Source organism: Leopardus geoffroyi, chromosome C2, assembly GCF_018350155.1.
Source record: "Leopardus geoffroyi isolate Oge1 chromosome C2, O.geoffroyi_Oge1_pat1.0, whole genome shotgun sequence".
Classification (NCBI taxonomy): Eukaryota; Metazoa; Chordata; class Mammalia; order Carnivora; family Felidae; genus Leopardus; species Leopardus geoffroyi.
This window is the reverse complement of record NC_059333.1, coordinates 55855870-55880430: the sequence shown is the minus strand read 5'-3', so window position 1 is coordinate 55880430 and position 24561 is coordinate 55855870. Positions and strand designations below refer to the sequence as shown.

The 24561-nt window shown below is 36.2% G+C and overlaps 1 protein-coding gene across 2 annotated transcripts in view; it reads right to left on the bottom strand.

Moving 5' to 3' along the window:
* Nucleotides 1-1811: 1811 nt before the first annotated feature.
* The window catches only part of LOC123610839 (T-cell receptor-associated transmembrane adapter 1), a 40978-nt gene continuing 18228 nt past the window's right edge, over nucleotides 1812-24561 (bottom strand). For both annotated transcript variants that reach the window (XM_045501938.1, XM_045501937.1), the window contains 4 exons: nucleotides 20624-20660; nucleotides 13564-13625; nucleotides 10504-10592; nucleotides 1812-5250 (listed from right to left, as the gene is read on the bottom strand). In XM_045501938.1, coding sequence (XP_045357894.1) covers nucleotides 4969-5250; nucleotides 10504-10592; nucleotides 13564-13625; nucleotides 20624-20660 — 470 coding nt within the window. In that variant the 3' untranslated portion in view covers nucleotides 1812-4968. The remainder of the gene's footprint in view (nucleotides 5251-10503; nucleotides 10593-13563; nucleotides 13626-20623; nucleotides 20661-24561) is intronic.

Genomic DNA, 24561 nt, shown 5'->3' with positions numbered 1-24561 from the left:
TCTACCTCACGAACTGTGAGATCACGACCTTAGCGGAAATCAATAGTCAGATGCTTAACCAACTGAGCCACCCAGATGCCCCCTGTCTAACAAAGTTCAAAAGCAAGACTCTAAAGGATCAGATTGTATCCAAGTAACATGACCACTTTCCAGAACAAAGCTCAAGAGTATATATGGGATTATAAAATATGAATCTCCAAACAGAATAAAATTCAGAATATCTTCTCCCAGTAAAAAATCACTAGGAATTTTTAAAAGTAGGAAAATACAATCCATAATGAGGAAAATCAGTCAGTTGAAACTCAGAATGACAGAGATGATAGAATTAGTAGATAAAAACATTAAAACAGTTGTTATAGCTGCATTCAATACATCCAAGAAGTGAGAAGAAAGGTTAATCATGTTTGATAGAGATGTGAAAAATGAGAAAAAAAAAACTCAAACTGAATTTACAGAGATAAAAACTAAATTGTCTGAGATTAAAAAATATCTATCTTACATTACTGGCAGATAAACATTTTAGAAGCAAAGATTAGTGACTTTGAAGACATAGCAAAAGAAACTATCCAAAATGAAACTCAGAGAAAAGACTGAAATAAACATATCAGTGAAATGTGGGATAATTTGCAAGTGATTGAAGAACTTGAAAATGGGTGGGTGAGAGGGCACAGAAAAAGTATTTAAAGAAATATTAGTCATTTTTGTCCACATTGGTAAAAACTATAATTACACAGATTCAAGATGCTAAGCAGTCTCCTACTACAAGACACATAAAAACAAACAAAAACTGCTCAAAGGAATATTGTTTAAAACTAGTGATAAAGAAAATCTTAAAACAATCAGAGGAAATTAACAAATAACACAGGGACCAAGACAAATATGACACTAGATTATTTCTTTGGAAACAATGTAACTGAGAAAATAGTAAAGCAGTATCTTTAAATTACTGAGAGAAATACATAGCCAACTAAACCTTAAAGTTTTTTACCCAGAGAAAATAGCTCTCAAAAATGAAGGCAAAAAGAGACTTTTTCTGATACATAAAAGCTGGAGGAATTCATCACCAGCAGACCTGTTCTAAAAAAAAAAAAAAAAAAGAAAAAAGAAAAAGAAAAGTTTAAGAAAGTCCTTTTAGCTCAAGAATGATGGTATTAGATAGAAGCCTGGCTCTACAAAAGTATTGAAGTGTTCTGGAAATATTAACTACAGAGATAAACATGAAGACGCTTATTATTGCTACCTAAATCTCTGAAAATAAGAATTGACTTTATTAAAGGACATAGCAAGGAGAATTCCTTATTAAAGGAAAAATTAATAACAATGTGTAAAATAAATAAAACCCAGAGCACAAAAGCCAGAAGGGCAGAAATGGAAGTACACGGTTTTAAGGTTCTTATACTATACCAAAGTAGTAGTATATCATTTAAGTGTAGACTGTGATAGGTTAAAGATGTTTATTATAAACTCTAAGCAACCACTAAAATAACACAGCACACTTGTAACTACTAATCCAACAATAAAGATAAAAAAGAGTCATAAAATATACAAATGTATAGTTGGCTCTTGAACAACATGGGTTTGAACTACATGGTTTGTTTATATGCAGATTTTTAAAAAAATATAAATACAGTATAGTCCCGTAAATGTATTTTCTTTTACTTGTGATTTTCTTAATAATATTTTCTTTTCCATATGTACTTTGTCATAAGAATACAGTATATAATACATATAACATACAAAGTAATGTGTTAATCAACTGTTTATGTTTATTGGTAAGGCTTTTGGTCAACAGGAGGCTATTAGTAGTTAAGTTTTTGGAAGGGGGCCAAAAGTTATATGTGGGTTTTTTTTTTTTTTTACTATTGAGGAGGTCATATTCCTAACCCCTGTATTGTTTAAATGTCAACTGTAATATAGAAGAAGTCACAAAAAGAGGAAAAAGATCAATGAAGAATAGATGAGACAAATAGAAAACAGATAATCAAGACTGTTGCTTTGAACCTAACCATACCAATAACTGCATTAAATGAGAATGGTCTAAATACCCCAATTAAATGGCAGAGATTTTCAGATTGGATTAAAAAACCAAACAAACTACATGCTGCCTATAAAAATGAATTTTAAATATAGAGGACATAGAAAGCTTGAAAAGCTCTATCAACCAAATTAATCTAATTGGCATTTAGAGAACATTCTATCCAACAAAAATAGACTATGCACTCTTTTCAAGTGTATATCATCATTTACCAAGATAGAGTATATTCTGAGCATTAAAGAAAAGCTCAATAAACTTAAAAGGATTCAAGTCATATGTTTTCTTACTACGATGGAGTTAAATTAGAAATCAATAAGAAAGAGATCTGGAAACTCTTCAAATACTTGGAAACTAAATAACACACTTCTAAATAACCTATGGATCACAGAAGAAATCAAAGGGAAAGTAGAAATATTTGAAATAAGTAAAAATAAAAACACAATATATCAAAATTTATGGGAAATTTATGAAACTAAATGCCTATTCTAGACAAGAAGAAAGTCTCATTACTGAGCTCAGCTTCCACCTTGAAAAGCTAAAAAAAGAACAAATGAAACCCAATAAACCGAAGAAATAATATAATACAGATCAGAGGACCAACCAATGAAACACAAAATATAAAAACAATGGGAAAATTATGTCAACAGTAACTGGTTCTTTGAGGAAATCAATAAAATTGATAAATCTCTAACTGGAGAGATAAGAGGAAAAAAAGAAGCAAATTCCTACTATCAAAGAGAGGTTAAATCACTAGATTTAAGATATTAAAAGGATAATATGGGAATATTTTGATCAACTTTATGCCGTAAATTTAACAACTTAGATGAGAGGGACACATTCCTCAAAAGACACAAATTACCACATTCACTCAACAGGAAATAGATAAACTTGAATAATCTTTTATCTATTAGGGAATTTGAATTCATAGCTAAAAACCTTCCAAATTATCAGCCATCAAGTATATTTGATGCATAAAACTCCAAATAGAGTGGAATTCAAATGATATAACCTAGAGGCAAAAAATTCAAATATGTTTAGGGGTTAAGTGAATAATGTAGGTGAATGATGTAGGAAAAACTAACTGCCAAAATACAATCAAACTTTATTTTTACTGAACCACGCAATGTACAGAAATGTAACATAAACATATACAATAACAAAGATTTTATTTTAATTTGAAAATTAAATTTAAAGTCAATATATCATTGTTAATTATTATTTCCTATGTTTCTGTGGTTCTCTAAAGTCAGAAACCTGATTCTTTTTTCTTTTGTCCTTAGACACTAATATTTTTTGGATTTTTTATGGCATTATGGACAACTTCAAATATTTTACTTTGGCATTGACATTTAGTTTTTTACCAGTTCATAATAGGAATAGTTATTGACAGAAGCTGTTACTTCCAAATATGGATAGAATTCTTATACAACATGCTCTTCCTTCCTCTCTCTTTACATTGGCGGCTCCTCATTGTTCAGTTCTCAGAATTAAAACGTTCTCTTCAGAGATTCTCTCTCTCTATTATTATTTCTCATTCTTCTATTTTCTTAATAATATTTGTTTTTTACTAGTAGCTATACTTTGTTAAGCTGATACTCATCTTTCCTACTCGTCTGTAAGTTCCATGGAGGCAGGGACTCTGTTTCTCTCATTGTACACCAATGTCTAACTTGGTACCTATACACCAGTAGGAGCCCAATAGAATTGAAGAAAGAATGAATAAAATCCATGAAGCTCTGGTCAGAGGGCAGGACTGACAGCTCACATGTACACTTTTCTTGGTCAGTGATGATTTGAAACCCAGTTAAACTCCTATTCCAAATGGAGAAAGATAACAGAAAGTTTTTTAAATAACTTTTTGGAGGGCCTTACAGGAATTTAAATTGGACACATACTTTGAACAAACTCTTGACCTTTTAGAAGTATGTTCTATGGAGACTCACTATGCATACCTTTTAGAGCAGCAATTCCTTTCCTAGGCATGTAGCCTCAAGACGAAGTCAGATAAGTACTTAAACACGTGTGGAGATGCATTCTCATTACAATAATTATATGTAAAAATGAAAAACAGAACTCGGAAAATAGCTGAATACACTTTCAAATTATTTAAATAAATTCTAATGTCATCAGTGAATTGCTATGCAGGCATTAAAATTATAATATGTAACTGTATTTAGGTACAGTTTAAAAAAACAAGAAAAATAAACCCCCAATATATTAAGTGAAAAAAGTTTAAATAATGTGTATAAAATAATCACTCCCTTTTTTGGTATAAAAGAAAGAACAAAACAATGGATGTATGCACATTGGCATGTCCAGAAAAATTTCTAGAAGGGGATATAGAAAGTTGCTCATAGTGATTATCTCTGGCTAGTGAAGTATCTAAATTCTTTGTTATAGTTGTTTATTGTTATAAGGGACATGCATTAAATTTATAATAATTTTTAAAAGTAATAAAGGTAGTTCCTCTGGGGAAAATACTTTTTAAGAAGATTCTTCTACTTCTATTAGGAATATATTTGATGTCCCATGGCTTTCAATCAGAAATTTCTTTCAATTAAGGGGTATTTCATATTGATGAGACAGTAAAAATGCCTTTTAAAAAGTGACTTTTACTTTTCTTTCAACATGTTCTAGAATATACTTATGCTTAAAAATTTTTTTTTTAATTTTGTTTCACTGAGTATTAAGCATTGTTGGTGAAATTGTGACTTTGTTATTAGGCTCAGTTGGCGAACTTGATTTTGTTTTACATTTTACTACTTAGGCATTTGTTAAGCCAATTCAAATAACTAATTTTCATGGCACTACATTTGGTGTGCATGAACATAAGCTGTGGATAAGAGGTAAGCCACCATCCCACTAGCAAATGATTTAGATTGTCACCCTCCCAAATCATGTTATTTTCTTTAACATTTCCAGTAAGAGCCAGATTACTGAGCTATATCATAGTCCAGCGAGTTTATAGGTTCTCTCTTTGCACGAATCAATCCAAATAGTCTGATGGGGTCATCATGAACATTTTCCTCTACTTCCTGGCTCTCAAATGGGAAGTTGTCTACTGAAGTGGTGTTAGAAAGGATGGCATCTGCAGCACATAACTGGGTTTCTTCGTCCTTGTGTGACAGATCGGTATTCTGTTTCTTGGGCTTCCTGCGCTTCCCCTCAGAGTTGTGATCCACAAAGGAATAGAATACCTGTGCTTCCTCGGTTGTCTAAAAAGAAAGGCATGTTAATTTTTTATCGTTAGCTCATTCTTTAATTTTGATGACTTCTGGGGATTTCTAAGGTCTATGAAAAACAAGCAGCTTGTGTTCTGGGCTCTGGCTACCTTGTTTTGCCAAATTTGGCAGTTAGGATGAAAACAAAAAACAATAGTCAACTCAAGCCTCAAGACTTTTGAGATGAGATTTTTGTATGTATATTTTTCTTTCTTTCTTATATACAAAATAGATATGAACATTTTAGATGGACCTTTATGTGCATCTCCCCCTGCCTTTACCTTATGTAGCTCTTGCCCTGTGTTGCTTTTACCAAGTGACAGTACTCTAATTTGTTAAACCGGGAACAAGCATGATAGGAAGGAATTTAATGAATCTCAAAATGTACTTTACACATGTTTAATAACTGGTCATTTGACGGTACCCATAAAAGTCCCCAATTTTTCTACTTTTGAGATTCAGGAGTATAAAGATTCAGAAGTATAAAGATAAGAGTATCCATTTATGTGAGTGGCATCTGGCAAGAATTACATTTTCCAACTTCGCCCTTTTATTTCCTCTTTGCCTGCCTTTCCCCAGATTCCCTTTGAGCTCATTTTAAGTTGTCCTTGGAGTATTCATTTGCATCCAAGAGGTCCTCTCTGGCCTAGACCTCGGTCAATACTAGAATAAGAAGGACAGAAGACTGCAGAAACTTGGGGGAACAAACAGGCTGAAGGCAAAACCTTGAATTTGGTGTTGGAAAGCCTAGGCTTGAATCCCTGCTCTATAACATACTGATCATGAGACTTTGGGCAATTTTAAAAAACTATTTGAGCCTCAATTTTCTTGCTTATAAATTGAGAGTACCTATCTCACAGGGTTAGGAATAGAGATAATATATATGGAAGCTATAATCATTGTCCAAAGATAAGTTGGGAGATTATAGTTATTCGAAGTTGTAGGCTAAAACTGTAGGACAGCCATTGAATAAACCACAAATTTCTGTATTAAGGATTCACCTTTAAGAGTAGGCCAAAATTATATCAATTCATGGAGCATGGAGTAAGGAAGCGACACTCAGATTAACAGACCTTTGAATGTATTGGTAAGCATGTCCCTGTTGCACCCATTTTCATGCTAAGAATTACATGTTTTATCTTTGTTACCAGGCGGAAGACATGGTTCTCTTTGCAACCTCTCTAGTATCTTTGACTTTTTATTCCTAAAATAGTAATTCCTGGTAAATTGCAATGACTGCCTCACTGGTATCCTGGTTCTAGTCTCTTCCCTTTGCCAGTTAGCCTGTGTGCTATCTTCAGAGTGTCTTCTTCAGGTGCAACTTTCATATTTTTCCCATTCTGTCTCCAAAATTTTAGCCTATAAAATCTGAATTTCATATTCTGACATTCAAGGTCTTCCATGTTTGTACTTCACCTTTTTATTTTGATTCTCACTACGTGCCCCCTCCCCAAAAGTGTATTCCAGGGAAAGTGAACAATTTACTGCTTTCTGCGCACACCTTGTACTTCTACTTCCTTTGCCTTTGCCCAAACAGAGAAGGAGACATCAGTGATGTTCAAAAATAACTAGAAGGCACTCAGTGATACAAAGGGATGGATATCTTTTTTGTCTGTCCAGCACTTTGTTCTATCATTTTTCTTTGATAAATTCCCCATTGTCCTTTGGGAAACTCTTTTCCTCTGTCTGGTCCGAGAGAGGCTGTCAATTACAGTGCTGTACCCCACTCCTAGTGCAAGACTAAGCATGTGACCCAGGCTGGAACCAATCATACCACAGAATAGAAGTTGGCAACAGAAGTTGGTCCAAGAATGGACATGTGATTTAAGCAGAGCTAATTATATGGCATCTTTGGGATTTATGTACAGATGTAGGAACAGAAAATGTGTTTTTTTCCTTGAGACTGGGAGGAAGAAAATCTGGATCTCCCCATGGCTTGCCCAGTCCATGGAAGAGTCCACTGGTAATAGAAGAGAAGGAAGTCATTAACCAAGAGAAGCAGGGAAGAGAAATGGAGAGAGTCTTCATATTCAGTCATCTCAAAAACAAAATACACCCTACATCTCCCAGTTACATGAGGCAGTAATTTCCCTTTTATGCTAAAGTAATTTGAATTTGGTTTCTGTACTTTTAATTGAAAGCATTCCAAATAATGTATGTCCGGTCAACAGTTGGTCAACTTTATCAAGCACTAAAGAATTCAGAAAATGGGAGTCCCAAGAAAGGATCACAGATTGTACGTGAAGAGTCACTTCTGGGGGTGCCTGGTTGGCTCAGTTGGTTAAGCGTCTGACTCTTGATTTCGGTTCAGGTCATAATAGCGCGGTTCATGAGTTTGTGAGTTTGAGCCCCACATTGGGCTCTGTGTTGACAAGGTGGAGCCTTCTTGGGATTCTGTCTCCCTCTTTCTCTGTTCCTCCCCCACTTGTGCTCTCTGTCTCTAAGTAAATAAATAAACTTTAAAAAAATTAAAAATGATTCACTTGACTTCCAGAGTGTGGTTTCAGATGAGCGGATGGGTGGGAATTGTATAGCCAGGAGTAAAAGAATGTGTATCTATAGACACAGCAGAGGAGAGTAAGAATCAGTTTAGGGATTATGGAGAAACACAGGTTGATGGCAAATTTTGTTGGTTTGTTTTGTTTTTAAATATTGGGATGATTTGTGCATATTAGTAGGTAAATAGTAATGATCCTTTAAAGAAAAAATGGAAAATGGAGACAAATTAAATAATTGAAGATGCAAGATCTTGAAAGGAGAAATGGTCATGAGCATAAATAAGGTATTGGCTTTGGAAAGGAAAGGAGATACTTCTGACGTCGGAGGGAAAGGCAACATCAGTGGGAAACTGTGACATGAAGAGAAGAGGAGCAAGCTCACACTGTGGTCCTCAATGTGTTTTAGGATATGGGAACTGTGTGGACTCTTTTTACTATTAGGTTTCCTGATGATCTCTTCCTAGTTAATGGTAGACTTGGGTATTAAAATTACAACCTCTGAACTGTATACATCATTTTAAAGGGCGAGGAGCTTGTTTCTTTTTCCGACAGACGCTTTATCCGTAATGCCTTCTGCATAATATTGTAGGCTCCTTATGCTTTTGTAATTGACCAAAGTTAACAAAGTAAGTATTGTAGTAGCAAATTGGGTAATGGTTTTGATGATAATGATCATTCTAATAAAATAGAATTGAACAAATATAAAGAAATTATATTTAATTTGTGAAACCAAGTTTATGAGAAGGGCATAATAGAATAAAGGCTAACCTCTTTAGAACTGTCTTTAAATATATCATTTACAAAATAGCAGACTGTTAAAGGCATTTTAAACTTGCCACAATTTCTACTTGAGTAAAAGCCAGATGTGGCACAATTCATATGTACTAAATAGCAACTTTTATTAAGAATTTTCTGTTCTTTGGGGGCACCTGGGTGGCTCTGTCAGTTGAGCAGCTGACTCTTGATCCTGCCTCAGGTCATGATCTCCCATTTAATGGGATCAGGCTTCACATCAGGCTCCATGCTGACAGAGGGGAGCCTGTTTGGGATTCTCCCTATCCCTCTCTCTGCCCCTCCCCTGCTCATGTACACACACATTCTCTCTCCCCCAAAATAAATACACTTAAAAAATAATTTTTAGTTCTTTTATAGTTATGGTGCTTTGAATCTCTACCTTTATGATGGTGTGGTTATATTTTAACCTTTGAGAGATTTTCTTTTTATTATGGATTTAGCAGATCCTATTATAACATGAAGTTTTTTTTTAAACTTATTAAATTTTTTAAACTTTTTAAATTTATTTTGAGTGAGACAGAAAGCATGAGCTGGGGAGGGGCAGAGAGAGAGGGAGAGAGAGAATCCCAAGCAGGCTCTGCACCGTCAGCGTAGCGCCTGACTTGGGGCTCGAACTCACAACTGTGAGATCGTGACCTGAGCCAAAATCAAGAGTCAGGTGCTTAACCAATTGAGCCACCCAGGCACCCCAATATGCACTTCTTCCTACCTTTTATTAAAAAAAAAATTTACCCTTAATTTAGCATCGGATAACAGGTTTTGCATCAGAAGATGATTTCACATTTTGCTTAAACCTTACCACATCTTGGTTTCTTAAAAACTCCAAGAATTCTGATTTCTTAACTAATTCATAAGAGGAAAAAGAGAAAAACTCTGTATTAATGGGAGGTTTACAAGATATGACCCATCTTAGGGAGGAGAATACATTCTGTTATGCAGGACTAAGTTTAGATCCTCTTTGTGTGTAGTATCTGAGCACTTTAGAACATGTTTTTCATCCTTCTCAAGCCTCTGTCAAATGGGAGAAATAATGCTGCTTCCCTCATAAGACTCCAAGAAGATAATGCATGTAAAGCACATATGATAAGGTCTGACACATAATAGCTGCATTGGAAGTGCTGGGCCTATGACAATTTCTAGAGAGTAGCAAGAGAGCATAAAATTGAAGAGACAAAATCTAGGAGGAAAAAGAACTCTTTTAACTGAAATTTATGACATGTCAACAGCATGTAGACTAAGAATTGTGAATGGCTTTTGATGAAGTCAGTGCTATGTCTGAGGAGGTTGAACTGATTGTGGTACAAAAGGGAAAACTATCCATTTCTTCTTGGGTTTTCATATGTTCCTGCTTACACTTTGTCCTGCCTAACCCTATACAAGCTATGTGAAAATCTCTTGCCATTAGCCCACGACCATAGAAAATATACTAAAATTTACACTCATTTGCCTTATAAAATAGAAGTATGGTCTTTTATATCCAGCTCATTTATCTTTTAAGTAAAGCCCTCTCTCTTTCTCTCTCCCTCCGTCCTCCCGCCTCTTTCTCCCTATCCCCACCTCTCCTCCCCTTGCCCCCATAAATTCCTGACATCTGGGTCTTTTGAGCATTATATATGTGCCAACTTTTGTATTTATCTTTGTGATGCACATAATTTTTTTTCAATCTGAAAGAAAAAGCTTCATTGACTAAGAAGAGAACCACTTTTCCTTTCAATCTATTGCCTTTGTAATGGTACACAATTCTGACTTTTCAAGTATGGTTCTGAGCACTGTTTGCTTTGCTTTTGAGGTTCCCTTTAGAGCTCAGGTCCCAGAATTTGACGTTGATTCAGCCTGTAAAATCTCAGGCTGCTTCAGGTGTGAATCAGCATGTGCTACTTTTGTGTTCTTGAAACATGTAGCTGTGCTGTGATCTAGGCTGAGCTTGATCTATAATACAGAAAACAAAGCTCACCTGTGCAGGTGCAGTGGCTTTTTGTAGTTCATTTGCAGATCTCTCAGGTCGTGCTTTCATTTGTTCATAACAATTTTCATCCACTGGTTCTGATGAGTTGAAAAGATGATGATTTACAGTGGAAAAATGAAAAATGCTGGTGCCAATAAAAATACACAACCCAAACATCATATAGCTGTAAATGTGAAACCCCCAAGAGTCATTTGATTTGTCATTTTTTGGAGATGCAGAAAAATAAGGAAGCACAAACCGTTTTATGCTTCAGAATGTGGAGAAGTCTTTTGCCCTGCAGCATTACCAATAAGACAAAAGAAGGTCACTTAGGATAAAGACTAGATCATATTAATTTATGCCATTGCAGGACATGGCAGGCTCAACTTAAACTACCATTTAGATGTTAGAGATCCCAAGTGTTCTATTTAGCCATGATTGCAAATGGTGCACGGTGGTGGCACAGTATAGTGCACATGCACTGATGATTGAAATTTGGCAATTCTTTCCATAAGTGAGAAGTTTTACTTAAAGGCGTTTTACTTATTTTTTATTTTTTTAAGTTTATTTATTTTGGAGTGGTGGGGCAGAGAGGAAGGGAGAGAGAGGATCTCAAGCAGGCACTACACTGTCAGTGCAGAGCATGATGCGAGGCTCAAACTCAGGAGCTGTGAAATTATGACCTGAGTCAAAGTCGGATGCTTAATGGACTGAGCCACCCAGGCACCCCATACTCAGAATAATTTTAAAACCTATGTCCTATTTTTTATGTTTTTTTAAATTCTTATTTAATTTATTTTTTTCAACTTTTTAAAAAATGTTTATTTTTTTGAGAGAGAGAGAGAGAGAGCGAGCAGGGGAGGGGCAGAGAGAGAGGGAGACAGAATCCCAGGCAGGCTCCATGCTGTCAGCACAGAGCCTGATGTGGGGCTTGAACCCATGAACCATGAGATCATGACCTGAGCCGAAACCAAGAGTTGGACGCTTAACCAACTGAGCCACCCAGGCACCCCTTTAATTTATTTTTTTAATTTATATCCAAGTTAGTTAGCATCTAGTGCAACAATGATTTCAGGAGTAGATTCCTTAATGCCCCTTAGCCCATCCCCCCTCCCACAACCCCTCTAGTAACCCCGTTTGTTCTCCATATTTAAGAGTCTCTTATGTTTTTGTCCCTCTCCATGTTTTTATATTATTCTTGCTTCCCTTATGCTCATCTGTTTTGTATCTTAAAGTCTTCATATGAGTGCAGTCATATGATATTTGTCTTTCTCTGACTAATTTCACTTAGCATAATACCCTCCAGTTCCATCCACGTAGTTGCAAACGGCAAGATTTCATTCTTTTTGATTGCCGAGTAATACTCCACTGTATATATACATACACCACGTCTTTATCCATTCATCCATTGATGGACATTTGGGCTCTTTCCTTACTTTGGCTATTGTTGATAGTGCTGCTATAAACGTTGGGGTGCATGTGCCCCTTCGAAATCTATGTCCTATTTTTGAAAAAGAATGTTTAGATTATGACTTTTGTCCCATATATCGGTGACAGTTCAGCCAGGCTGTTTTGAGGGTATGGAACTATGAAATGCTGGTCCTAAGTACTTAGAGTTTTTGTGCAACAGCCAGCAGACCTGTGCTCATTTCATCCTGTAGGGACATGCATAATAAATTATCCATCCCTTTCTTTCCCCCCAGATAGGCCTATATGAAAGGGAAAAGAAAGAGAGAAAGAGTGACTTGTAGGATGGCCTGTCACCTGACAGAAATGTGGATTGCACCACTTTGATCCCACAGAAAGAAAGATACATTTACTAATATAATGCAAGTTATCTTATAATCATTCAACCATTTCTGAAAAGCAACACAGAGGAGTGATGTTTCTCAAAGAATGGTCCATGGAAAACATGCATGACAATCACCCGGAGATTTGTCAACTAGCAAATTCCTAAACCATATTCTGGCCCTACTAAATCAGAGCCTGTGGGGTGGCACCTGTGTTCCCTTAGATACAGAAATTGCAGATATGGTGGGCTTTGCACCACCAGAGTACGTAAGAATTGAAACCTCAGATATTATAGGTGGGTACCACGATTCTGCAAGGTGAAACAGGAGGGCAAATTATAGGATAGTCCTAAAAAGTAGTTTTGATTTCTCAGAGTATAGAGACTAGAAGACATTTTACAAAGAAGGGAAAGACAAAGATTAAATAATATTTTGAAGCCTTTAATAGTCTCACATTCCTAACTTTAGGAGAATTGCATGGTGTTTTGATACACAGAGATTCAGAGAGTTTAGTCCATTCCTGGAAATCTCTGTTAACCCCTAACTTTCCTATCATGAATTAAGTGAAGGACTTGTAGGGCCAGGATGGCGTTAAATACTAGCATTTACCCTTATGGCTTCTCTAATCAGAGCTCTGGGATCAGATCATTGTTATCTGTTTTAAGGAGTTTAGTGGCATTTTGTTTTGGAGTGGTTGGGATGTTTCAAGGAATACGGGAAGCTGGGAATTGAAAAGTACTTGTTACCTAAGAACAAAAAAATATAACCCACTCAGTGGTGATGTAGCTCTTTTCTTTCCCCATTTGCCCTCAACATAGCCCTAGATTCTCTACTTAACCTGAGCAGATAAAATACAGGAAACCAGAGTACGTGTTCATTGTTCCAGATTATTCAGCGTAGATTTTCTTTTGTAGACAGTGCCAAGCACTGTTTCCCTGAGCTATTTTCTGTTCTAGAAATAGCTTTATTTCATAGAATTGTGTGTGTCAAAATTCATAGTAATAGGGTCTTCCTGTATTCACATTTTTTCTAGAGTAAAACAAAGAGAATATAGAAAAACAGGATGTTGACTTACACTGAGTATTTCAACACAATTTACAATATGTAGCTTTGGAAATATATACTAAATAAAATGCTAAATATTGTTGAATTTATGGTTGCCATTTGGGAAGTTTAAATGTGATTGCAACCAAAAATAAGCCACCTCAAAATGCTGTGGGAGTAAGGGGAGGGATATTAATTTGTAGATAAATATAATTTCTGGAAACATAAAACTTACCTGGGACCACATCATCTAAGTTACCATAAATTGGTGTGTCTTCAATATAATACTCATCCTCCCTATAATAATGAAAAATAATTTATCTTATTAGAATCCACTTTATACACAGTTCTTAACTGGTTTCTCAGCTAAATTCAATATATGATTATATGTTCTTGTTTAACCTCAGCCAACCAAGGTAGATATATTTATGATGCAAGAGCACATGTGTGCCTTGCGTGCCTGTGTGTGTGTTCATTTGAACAGGGTTTGTTTGGACTGTTCAGATAATAACAGCAAATACTTATTTAGCACTTAATGGTTGTCAAATGTTACTGGAGCTGCAAGTTCATTTATTCATTTATTCCATTCTCAAAACAATCTGACCAGATAGGCACTATAGCATTCCCATTTAATAGATAAGGAACTTGAGGCACAAAGAAGTCCTATAATGTGAAGGTGAGAAGACTAGTCAGTGTCAGAGCTGTGACTAGAACCTAGGTTATCTATGGTCTTAATTATACATTGTACTGCCTGTTTACGTCCCCAGACTGTTACTCTGAATCATCTGCTGAAACTGTGTGTTCTAAATACTAATTGACAGTGATGCTTAGGAAATAAAAGGCCGAAGAAATATTGTAGAGTCAGGTTGGAAGATGTAGCAAAATGATTGATCACCTATTCTATCCAGATGTTGTGCTAAATGTTTTATATACATTATACCAAAGTTCTAGGGAAATTCTGCAGAAATATTATTTCCCACTTTACAGACGGGAAGTCTGAGAATCAGCTAGATTAACATTATTTTCCCTAGCCTTATGTGTAATGCCAGCAATAAGTACCAATTCTGAAAGCTTTTCTTTATGCCGGTGCTCATTCAACCCTCAGAACAATTCTGAGATGCTTTTTCTTTTTAAATCCCCACTGTGCATACAAGGAATTTGCAACTCCTAGAGTTAAAGTGGCCAAAGACAAGGATAGTAACTCGCAGTGCTAGGATTGTAATGCAAGTCTGGTCCAAAAGCCCTAAATATTATTTGCTCTTGATGTTTGATTAAATTTCCTTACAGCTTCATCTGAGTAATCCTTTTAGGATTAGAGTAGACATCTTACCATTGTCACCAGACAGTGACAATGGCCCTGGTGACCACCTTTCACAATGGCAGGCTGGGAACAGAGGAACATATCAGGCAGTGAGAGTGGCATTTCATAAAATAGTAGCAACTGCTTTAACTTTGAGATTACATATCATCATGAGCTGGAGGGAACTGCATGAAAAGAAAAAAGAACACTTAACTGATCTCAAGGCATAACACCTATATTACTCCCTATGCTTCTGAAAGAAGGCACAGTATATGTAAATAGTAAGTAGGTGTCCTAAAAAAAAAATCAAATGATACCTGTATGAAATGGTTTGAAAAGTCCAGATGCTGGCATGTTTTTCTCTTATCTGATAACAAAGGAACTCATCTGTAACCTTTCTTTCCATCAGTAATTCAATACAGCTTAATATTGGGATATGGAGTAGTCCCTGTTCATGGTTTTTCTCTGGCTATGCAGAGAATATAATAGCAAAAGGTGAAGAATTTTTAATAAGACAATCCATCCATTTTCCTAGCTTACATAGATAGGAGATACAACCTGCAAATGATAAATCATGTCCGAAAAATGAATATCATTTCATTCCCTATGAATGAAAATAAGATGTGATTTATAATGCAGTGCCCTATGTCTACAGGCAGGTCTCAAATGATTAATCATCCGAAATAAACTATTACAAAGGAACAGTTGCCTAACCAACAAATTAAAAAATATATTTTTACTTGGCAATGCCAAATAGCTCCAGCATATTGAAAATATCTAATAAACTCTAAGCACAAATATTTGGCAGTGTTTTATGTAGAAGATCAACTACTATTAAAAATAGATTAATAAATAAAGTCATATCCTAGAGGCTAGTCCATTGTTCTGAACATGTCTGAAATGGTCCTCTGACCAATAAGCACATTTACTGACACTCCAACATCTAAAATAATGTTAATTATATCTTTTACTGGGGGCCAAATTTCTACTTTAGCATATATTTTCTATATTCCCTATTTTTAAAGTTTTAATTTCATCATTATTTTATTGTGAACAAGTCCTTTTAGAAAAGTGGTTGAATACTTTATTATCTAAGTAGATTAAATAAGTAAATTCAGTTTTTAAAAAAATCAGTACTTCCATCTGAGTGACTTTGGACATAAATTCTCTAAGTTTCAATTTCATTATTTATAAAACAAGTTTATTAAACTATTTAATCACTATTTTTCTTTTCAGCTCTGAAATTCTATGATATGAATGTAGGGTTCCAACATCCAAATAAAAATGGAAGATATTTCTATAAAACTAAATAAAGCTATTTTAAGGGGCCAGAAAGTTGTGAGGTTGTGAAAAGAGCAAGCTTAGGGGTCTATCAGGAATTTTGGTAAGTGTTACCTTGATTTGCTTAGTAGGCATTTCTTCAAATTGTCAGATATATATGTTAGGCTCCATTAGTGTGTAACGTTTTTTAAAGCCATAAGAGGAGATAAAACTACTTTATGGAATGAGTATAGATAGAGAAGAGTTTCATGAGATTAGCCCTGAACACTCTGATGTCAAAGGTTCAGGAATCAGCAGAGGAGAAGGAGCCGCTGGTAAGAAGGAAAATCAAAGATGGAGGTGGGGGGGGGGGGCACCCAGAGCCTAGAGAAGTAAGTGTCTCAAGAAGTAGAGAGCATCGATGTATCAAATGCTACGGATGGACTGCATACAATGACACTAACATTTGGCCATGTGGATTTCACTGGTGACCTTGACAAAAGCTGAGTTGGTAGATTACTGAGGGCAGAAAATTGAATAGAGTAGGTTCAGGAAAGAAGAGAAGAGGAGGAGAAGCCAGAAAATGCAGACAAAACATAGATGGAACTTTCATGTTTTGCCATAAAAAGTGCAGAGCAATGAGGATGTAGCAATCTAGTATCAAGTATCTAGTATCAAGGAAGCTTTTCTTGTTTTCTTTTCTTTCCTTTTTTTTGAATGAGACAATACTCTTTATACATTGAAGGGAATAATACAAAAAGAAGAAGCAATGATACAGGAGGAAAAAGGGAAAGTTGCTGCAGGGATGGGTCCTGAGTACATGCTTACTGAATTTTTACTTTCTTTGCCAGGGACTGTGCCATGACTGTAGCTGTCTTGAACTTGGGGTGAGAGAACCAATCATAGACCCCTGGTCCTGGGGAAGAGTATAAACCTTAGCAGTGGCTTTGTACAGTTAGAGACTAAGAAGTGAATCCAGTGGTATTCCCTGTGAAGGGGATGGTCAATGGATTCTCAGAGCAGTGATATCTAATACTAAATTTTTATTCTCTTGCTCAGTGTTCCAATTTTCTTCTAAAATATCCATTCTTTGTAGCCTATTAAAGATACAGCACTTGTATTGCCAGTGCTTTGGAGCACTTGAAAAGAAGGATCTTTCACCACGTTTTTGGGGAATGGACAATAGAAAGATCTGCCAGCATGAAGAATTCTAAAGATATGGGGGAAGACACCTAGAGCAGTGACACAGAGCTAAGTGTGACAAAAGGACAATCAAGAATAAGATTTGATTTTTGGGGGGGGGGGTGCTGGGTGGCTCAGTTGGTTGAGCGTCCGACTTCAGCTCAGGTCACAGCTTGTGAGTTAGAGCCCCACGTCGGGCTCTGTGCTGACAGTTCAGAGCCTGGAGCCTGCATCAGATTCTGTGTCTCCCTCTCTCTCTCTGCCCCTCCCCTGGTCACACTCTGTCTCTCTGTCTCTCTCTCAAAAGTAAATAAAAATATTTAAAAAATTAATAAAGAATAAGACTTTTGAAACCTATCTGTACTTCTCAAGGATTTTTTTTTTTATTAAGTTTATTTATTTCTTTGGAAAGAGAGATAGAGACCGCATGAGTAGGGGAGGGGCAAAGAGAGAGGGAGAGAGAGAATTCCACGCAGGCTTCCTGCTGCCAGTGCAGAGCCCAATGTGGGGCTCAAACTCACGAAATTGTGCGATCAGGAACTGAGCTGAAACCAAGAGTTGGGTGCTTAATGGACTGAGCCACCCAGGCGCCCCTCAAGAATTCTTAGGAAGAAATTCTTAAGAAGGGTTAGAGCATGGCTTACAGTTATTTGTACATTAAAACTAAAAAACAGAAGGCTGGAAAATGTGGAGCTATTTTGGTTACAAGTGTGGCAGTGATCACGGTGAGGGCCTCAACTCCCTATCCACTTTGATGTCTGGGAAGGCTACTCAGAAGTTCTCTTGTCACAAGGATCCTCCCTCTTGAGAATGGATGAGGACAGCTAAAACCAGAAGTCTGGTCCTGGGCCCTAGGTTAGTGTATTTAGTAAAGAGGGGAAGTGAATGGAGCCTGCAGAGCCCCAGAAATCCAAGAAGTCATCTTAAGATGGAAGAATGGCTGAGATGAGACCTGTTTTGTCATTAAATCATGTTTCAGTGTCACCTAGAAGCAGACCGTGCAAAAAGCTGCTGAGAATCTGTCCTAAGTTTTTTGCAACAGACTCTGAAACTAAGGAGTCATGATGTGTTTAAAGTAGTCATAAACCTGAACTGATTTCTGAAATTAGAGGGTAAATATACCGTAAACGGGCAGGAATTTTCTTAGACCTTAATTTTCATCTGATAAAGCAGTACCTTTGTTTTTAAATCAACTCTGCTTTGTATGGAAAGCATTATATTATAATCTGTATTTTTCAGATGATACAGCTGAAGTTCACCAATGCTCATTTTCCTAAGACTACAAACCTAGTAATTACAAGAGTTTGATTCAAATCCAGAATTGTCTAGATCTCAAATCCATGATATACCCACTGCATAATACTTCTAACACAGATCAAAAGACCAGAATTGTGTAGAATTCTATTTTAAAGGAAAAATAAAGTGGACCAGAGGTAAATGCCAGGATGTGTGTATATGACTTTCTGTTAAATATAGATGCTACATTGTCTTTAAAGTGATCACATTTTTGACCTACTAGTGCAGGAAGGGCAGGGATTTGGGGAAGCAGGAAGACAAGATCAGAGAAGCAAAGTTCTTTCCCTTCTAGCATGGCTTCCCACCCAAACCACTGTTGGGTAGGGGTGGAAAGAGGGTGCAGTGGGGGAGCCCTAGCCTCAAACCATCTAAGAACTGAGGAGGCGTCACTAATTTCACTTCTACCTAAGAAAGATAGCTTTTATTTCCACTTGCTGTTTTCATGCTGAAGTTTTAATGGCTAGAGATAATTTCACATATTTTGTTTTTCCTGGAGCCTCCATGCCCTTCCTACAGTGGTGATTTTGGCTCCCAGACTACATAATCAGAAATAGACAAGCTGTGAAGTACAGACATAAACTTGTGAATTAACATGCCGCCCACTTTTCATAGATAAAATCTGCATCACATATTCAAATTATGCTTAAATTGAGACTTGTTACAATAGATAACAGATTAAATCCATGAGGGAAGGATCTACATCTTTGCATCTTTACATCTCTTGTCTACCACAATTCCTATTTGTTGAACCAATATTTGTTCAATGTATGAATGAGTAAGTGTTATAAAAGAACCAGCCTCTTTTTCACATTTGCCCTATAGGTAAGGGCCTACTTACTTTGAGATGGGTATTTTACCAATTTTCCCTTCTGACTCTTAGCGTCCTGATCCGAGAGAACCTACCCAGTCTTTAGAAGAATGATCAAATCACTAGATGTTCTATCACATTGCATCTTAATTACCTCTCAAATGATAATTATCATATAAATCTTCTAAGAGATTAACTTCTACGTGGTTATATAGGATTTTCTTTGTCATGTTGTTTGTTGTAAGCAAATCAGCAAATCAATCTTGATATGAGATAATGAATTGAAAATTATCTCATGTTATAGAACCAATGTTAAACTGTAAAAATAAAGATTTTCTTCTTTGTGTGAATCTGCCTGCAGCTTAGATCCTGAATCTGCCAGAGATATTTCCACATGGAGAAAAATTTTAAAAAGGTCTTTTTAAAGGCTAACAAAAAGCTTATAATCTTATCCTACCCAGTGAGAAAGCTCTGTGTTTGTGAAAGACCTTTCTGCCTTTCAGTCTAGTATTTCAGAAAGGTCTTGAAGAGTCCTCTAGGAAATTCTCTATATTTAGATTTTTTTTTTAACCTAAAGGAGAAATTTCCAATCTAATAATGCAGTTGGGCCAGAATATACTGTGCAAGAAAATGAAAATTCTTTACTATTGTTTATACCATAAACTTTTTTTTATAAGGAAAAATCATACAAATTTCCCTGCAACTAATTCAACAGGTGTTAAAGAGAATAAGTTATATCTATAACCATATATAATTTTAGGGTTGATTTATCACAGTTCCCTATTGATTGACATTACTTTTAAAAGGAGCACACCACGAAGTATCTTCATGTATTTGTGTATGTATGTGTATCTTTTTTTAATTTTTTAAAACATTTATTCATTTTTGAGAGAAAGAGACAGAGTGTGAGCGGGTAAGGGGCAGAGAGAGGGAGGCAAAGAATCTGAGCTGTCAGCCCAGAGTCTGATGCAGGGCTCAAACTCATGGACCATGAGATCATGACCTGAGCCAAAGTGGGATGCTTAAACTGAACCACCTAGGCACCCCTGTATATCTTAAATTTTATTAGGTATTGCTAGATTCCTTTTCCACCCTGGTTTCTTAAGGGCCACACAATTCTATATATAATCAGACTGAATTCTTACAATCTGATTTGAATCATAATCTAGGATATAGCCTTTTGAAATTGACAAGAATTCTGTAGATACCAGGTTAGAGTCTCACTTCGTCCCTTAACCAGCTTTGTTATTGACTCAGGATGAGTAACTAGGGAAAATAATAACAGTATAGTTCTTCATCTTCAGATAGGAGTAAAAATAATTAAAACTCACTTTTCATTTTATTTTTACCCAAATGTGACAACCCCAAGCCAAACCTAAAAGCAATATAACATTTATTACTTCCCCTTATTAGTTGGGAATCATAATATGGAACTTATTTTCTACATACCTAGGAATGTAGTCTTCAGTGCATCTGTACATTTTACCTGAAAGATATTAAAAATAGACAAATTAAAGAAGTTGACATACATTTGTTAAATCTTCTTGAGAATATTGTGAGGGGAGCTTAGCCTCATTGTCCTCAGTATCAGTTAATATCTTAAATCAAGACAGTTGGCCACCACTACCAGATATAATGATCTTATCTCATTTGGGCCATTCTTCTCTCTTGGAAATTTGAGGTGGAAACACAACACAGTCTGGAAGTGATATAGAGCCTTCATGTGTGGCCATTTTATGCAGGGGAACACCAAGTGATGAACATGGGGACCTCTACCCCTGCCTTTCCGGTGGGCAATCCAAGGTAGGTAGGGCACACTGTCCCTTCTGTCTTCACATTCCATGAAACAGCTCTGCCTCCTTCTATCATATTTCCCTCTTTGCCCTTGGTGATTTGAATGAGCTTTTCTTCCCTACCAAAAACAAACAAAAAAATATGAAACAAAACAAATCCTAGAAGACTTATGTATTTATTTCTGAAGTGTCTGTTAACACTTCTTGTCACATGAACAGGAACATAAAAATTATGTTCAGGAAGTTGCTCTGGATGTGATTCTATGTCATCCACATGGGCAAATGCAAGTAAGGGCAGATGAAGATTTAAGGAGAAGAGAACTGTAAAAAGTTGGGAACACAGTCTAAAAGTAACCAAAACAGTAGAGTGGGTTTTTAAGAAAAACAGTATACTGGTCTGCAGTGACAATACTGACCAGAGATCTGATGTAGGCTTATAAAAACCATGAAAAAATTATGTGCCAAGTTTCCAAAAGGAACCCACTGTTAAACCTTGAAGATGGTGGCTCAAATGCAAATAAAAGGAAGTATTCTTACTTCAAATTAAATATGTATGTTTAAACTGGAAAAAAAATAGTTTTAAGAATTTTTTTGGTGAAAAGCAATAGACTCATAAAGAATTATTGAGAGAAATTAAGGGAAAATTAGGACACAGTTTTAATAATTAAGATTAATATTATGAAGAAGTCTGTATTATCTGTTCATCAGTAAATTTTCTTAGATGTTTAATTGAATGGATATAGCAAATACTGTGATATGTGGTAGATTTTGACTGTATGTTATTCAACCTGGCATTAAATAGAAAAATCTTGTGAAAGCTATTTCTATAAAAATGAAGCCCATCATTATCTGAGTGTCTGGCAATATCACAGAGAAAATAGTGACCAAAGGGTGATCTTTCAGTTTTAACATACAAAAAAAACACCGTATTGGTAGGGAACTGGCAAAAATATTTTCAAATGACTGAGTAAGTCACCAAACAACTAGGTAGATTATTTTTAGTTAGATTTATGTGTGACAAAGCTAAGTTATTCTTCAGAGAGGTCATTAACTGTTAGAGAAACATTATTGGGACAAATTATTAAAATCATCACGTTGGGGGATGAAATGGACCTGTCACATGTCAGTGTGTTTGGAAGAATTCTGTGAAGGACCAAATGTAGGAAGTTTTGCAGAGCATGTATATGTAGCATCTATGGGGCCAAAAATGATTAGTGTGATCCACTTAGGATATATCTGAAAGCCTCCTCTTCTAGCCCACAGGCAATGCCCTAACATGACCTGCATATAAAAGATACAGTCATTTCGACTACCTTCAGATTAGTCTTGTGAACATGAACACAGATGGATGTTGAGGGAGGCTAGAGAAGTCTACTGTTGCACAGAGCCACAAGTTAATGGAAACACAAGATCGGAAAGCTTCAGAAACATAAATAATATCAATAAACATAAGAAAAATTAGCTAGTATAGACGAGAATATTGAAAACTGGAAAATACAAAATATGTGTTGAGTTCTTTTTAAATGACAGAAATGTTTGTACCCAGGTCGTTAATTATTGTTCATATTTGCCTGGAATTAAAATGCATATACAAGAATTTAGTCAAATGGTAGCCTGATGTAACATAGAAAAGTTCAAGGTGAGAAATCAGAAGAGTGGATATGGGTAGCAGTTCTTCAGTGCATTTGCCATGTGCCAACATGCAAATCACTTTTAAAACTCTGATTCTCGGGGCACCTGGGTGGCGCAGTCGGTTAAGCGTCCGACTTCAGCCAGGTCACGATCTCGCGGTCCGTGAGTTCGAGCCCCGCGTCAGGCTCTGGGCTGATGGCTCAGAGCCTGGAGCCTGTTTCCGATTCTGTGTCTCCTTCTCTCTCTGCCCCTCCCCTGTTCATGCTCTGTCTCTCTCTGTCCCAAAAATAAATAAACGTTGGAAAAAAAAAAATTAAAAAAAAAAAAAAAAAAAAAAAACTCTGATTCTCGGGGCACCTGCATGGCTCAGTCGGTTGAACATCCGACTCTTGATCTCATCTCAGGTCGTCATCTCACAGTTCATGAGTTCAAGCTCCATGTCGGGCTTTGTGTTGTGTCATCACAGATCCTGTTTGGAATTCTCTCTCCCTCTCTGTCTGCCCCTACCCCACTCATGCTCTGTCATTCTCTCTCTCAAAATAAAAAAAAAAAAAAAAAAAAAACAAAACAAAAAACCAAACCACTCTTCATTAAAAAAAAAAACAACAAAATACCTGTGATTCTCTTTATCCATAAAGTAGAGATAATAATGCCAACAGCATGTGAGTAGATGTAGAAGATAAATGAAATAATTTTTGTTAAAAACATTTTCGAAAATGACAGTTGATTTTCAATATTATACATTCTAAATCCAATCATATAATAAGCCACAACTTGACTGTGCTGATTTGAATTCAATCTCTTCATTAACTGGATTAGCTGAAAACAACTTGGTATAATTAAAATGCAATTTTAATTGCAAGTAAAGCTTGATTTGTAGTGAAATGACCGAATCTCACTTCTGGCAAGAGGATTGTCATCAAGTAAGTGTTAAATTGAAAGAAAAAATTAAAAATAAACAAAGAATTTGAAGGCAAAAATAAAGAGTGACATTACTTAAATAGAATAAGAAATAGGCATGGGGTCAAAGGTTACCCCACACAGACTAATAGTTTTAAATGTTTTTTATTTTTATTTTTTATTTTTATTTTTGAGAGAGAGAGAGAGAGGAGAGGAGGGACAGAGAGAGGGAGACAGAAGATCCAAGCTGACAGCAGAGAGCCCAACGTAGGGCTCAAACTCACAACTCCTGAGGTCATGACCCAGCTGAAGTCAGATGCTTAACTGACTGAGCCACCCAGGAGCTCCCAGACTAATATTTTTAAAAGATAATGTGGATTTTCCAGTTGGAGGTGCTTGGAGTATGAATGTTGGTACCTGGAAACTATACTAAAGTGATGTGTGAAAGGATAGCTCTATGGAAAGAAAATGTTGGATGGATTATCAGTAGAGAAAAGGAAAACTAGGTTTGGACCAAAAAGATTTGTGGGAAAAAGAAAACAGAAGCCACTATATGAAGGATACAATATAACGATGTGATCCTTACACGGAAGGAAAGGAAATTAAAACAATGTGGGGAAAAAAGTAAGTAGTGGGTAAAGGACATGATGCATCAAGACCAATCATATTGAAGAAGCACCCAGAAATGGTCCTTAAAAAGGTCAAGGACACCACCTTCTCCACTCCTCTTAGAATTTAAATGTGTAATCCGGAGCTGGAGATCTGTACTTGTGTGGTTTTAGTTTTACATCCTTACTATAAGAAGTATGGTAGTATATGATTTCTTTAAATAGGGGAGTGGTAGGGGCATCTGGGTGGTCAGTTGGTTAAGCATCTGACTTCGGCTCAGGTCATGATCTCACGTTGTGTGAGTTCAAGCCCCAAGTTGGGCTCTGTGCTGACAGCTCAGAGCCTGGGGCCTGCTTCAGATCCTGTGTCTCCCTCTCTCTCTGCCCCTCCCCTCCTCACACACTCTCTCTCTCTCTCTCAAAAATGAATAAACATTAAAAAAAATAAATAGGG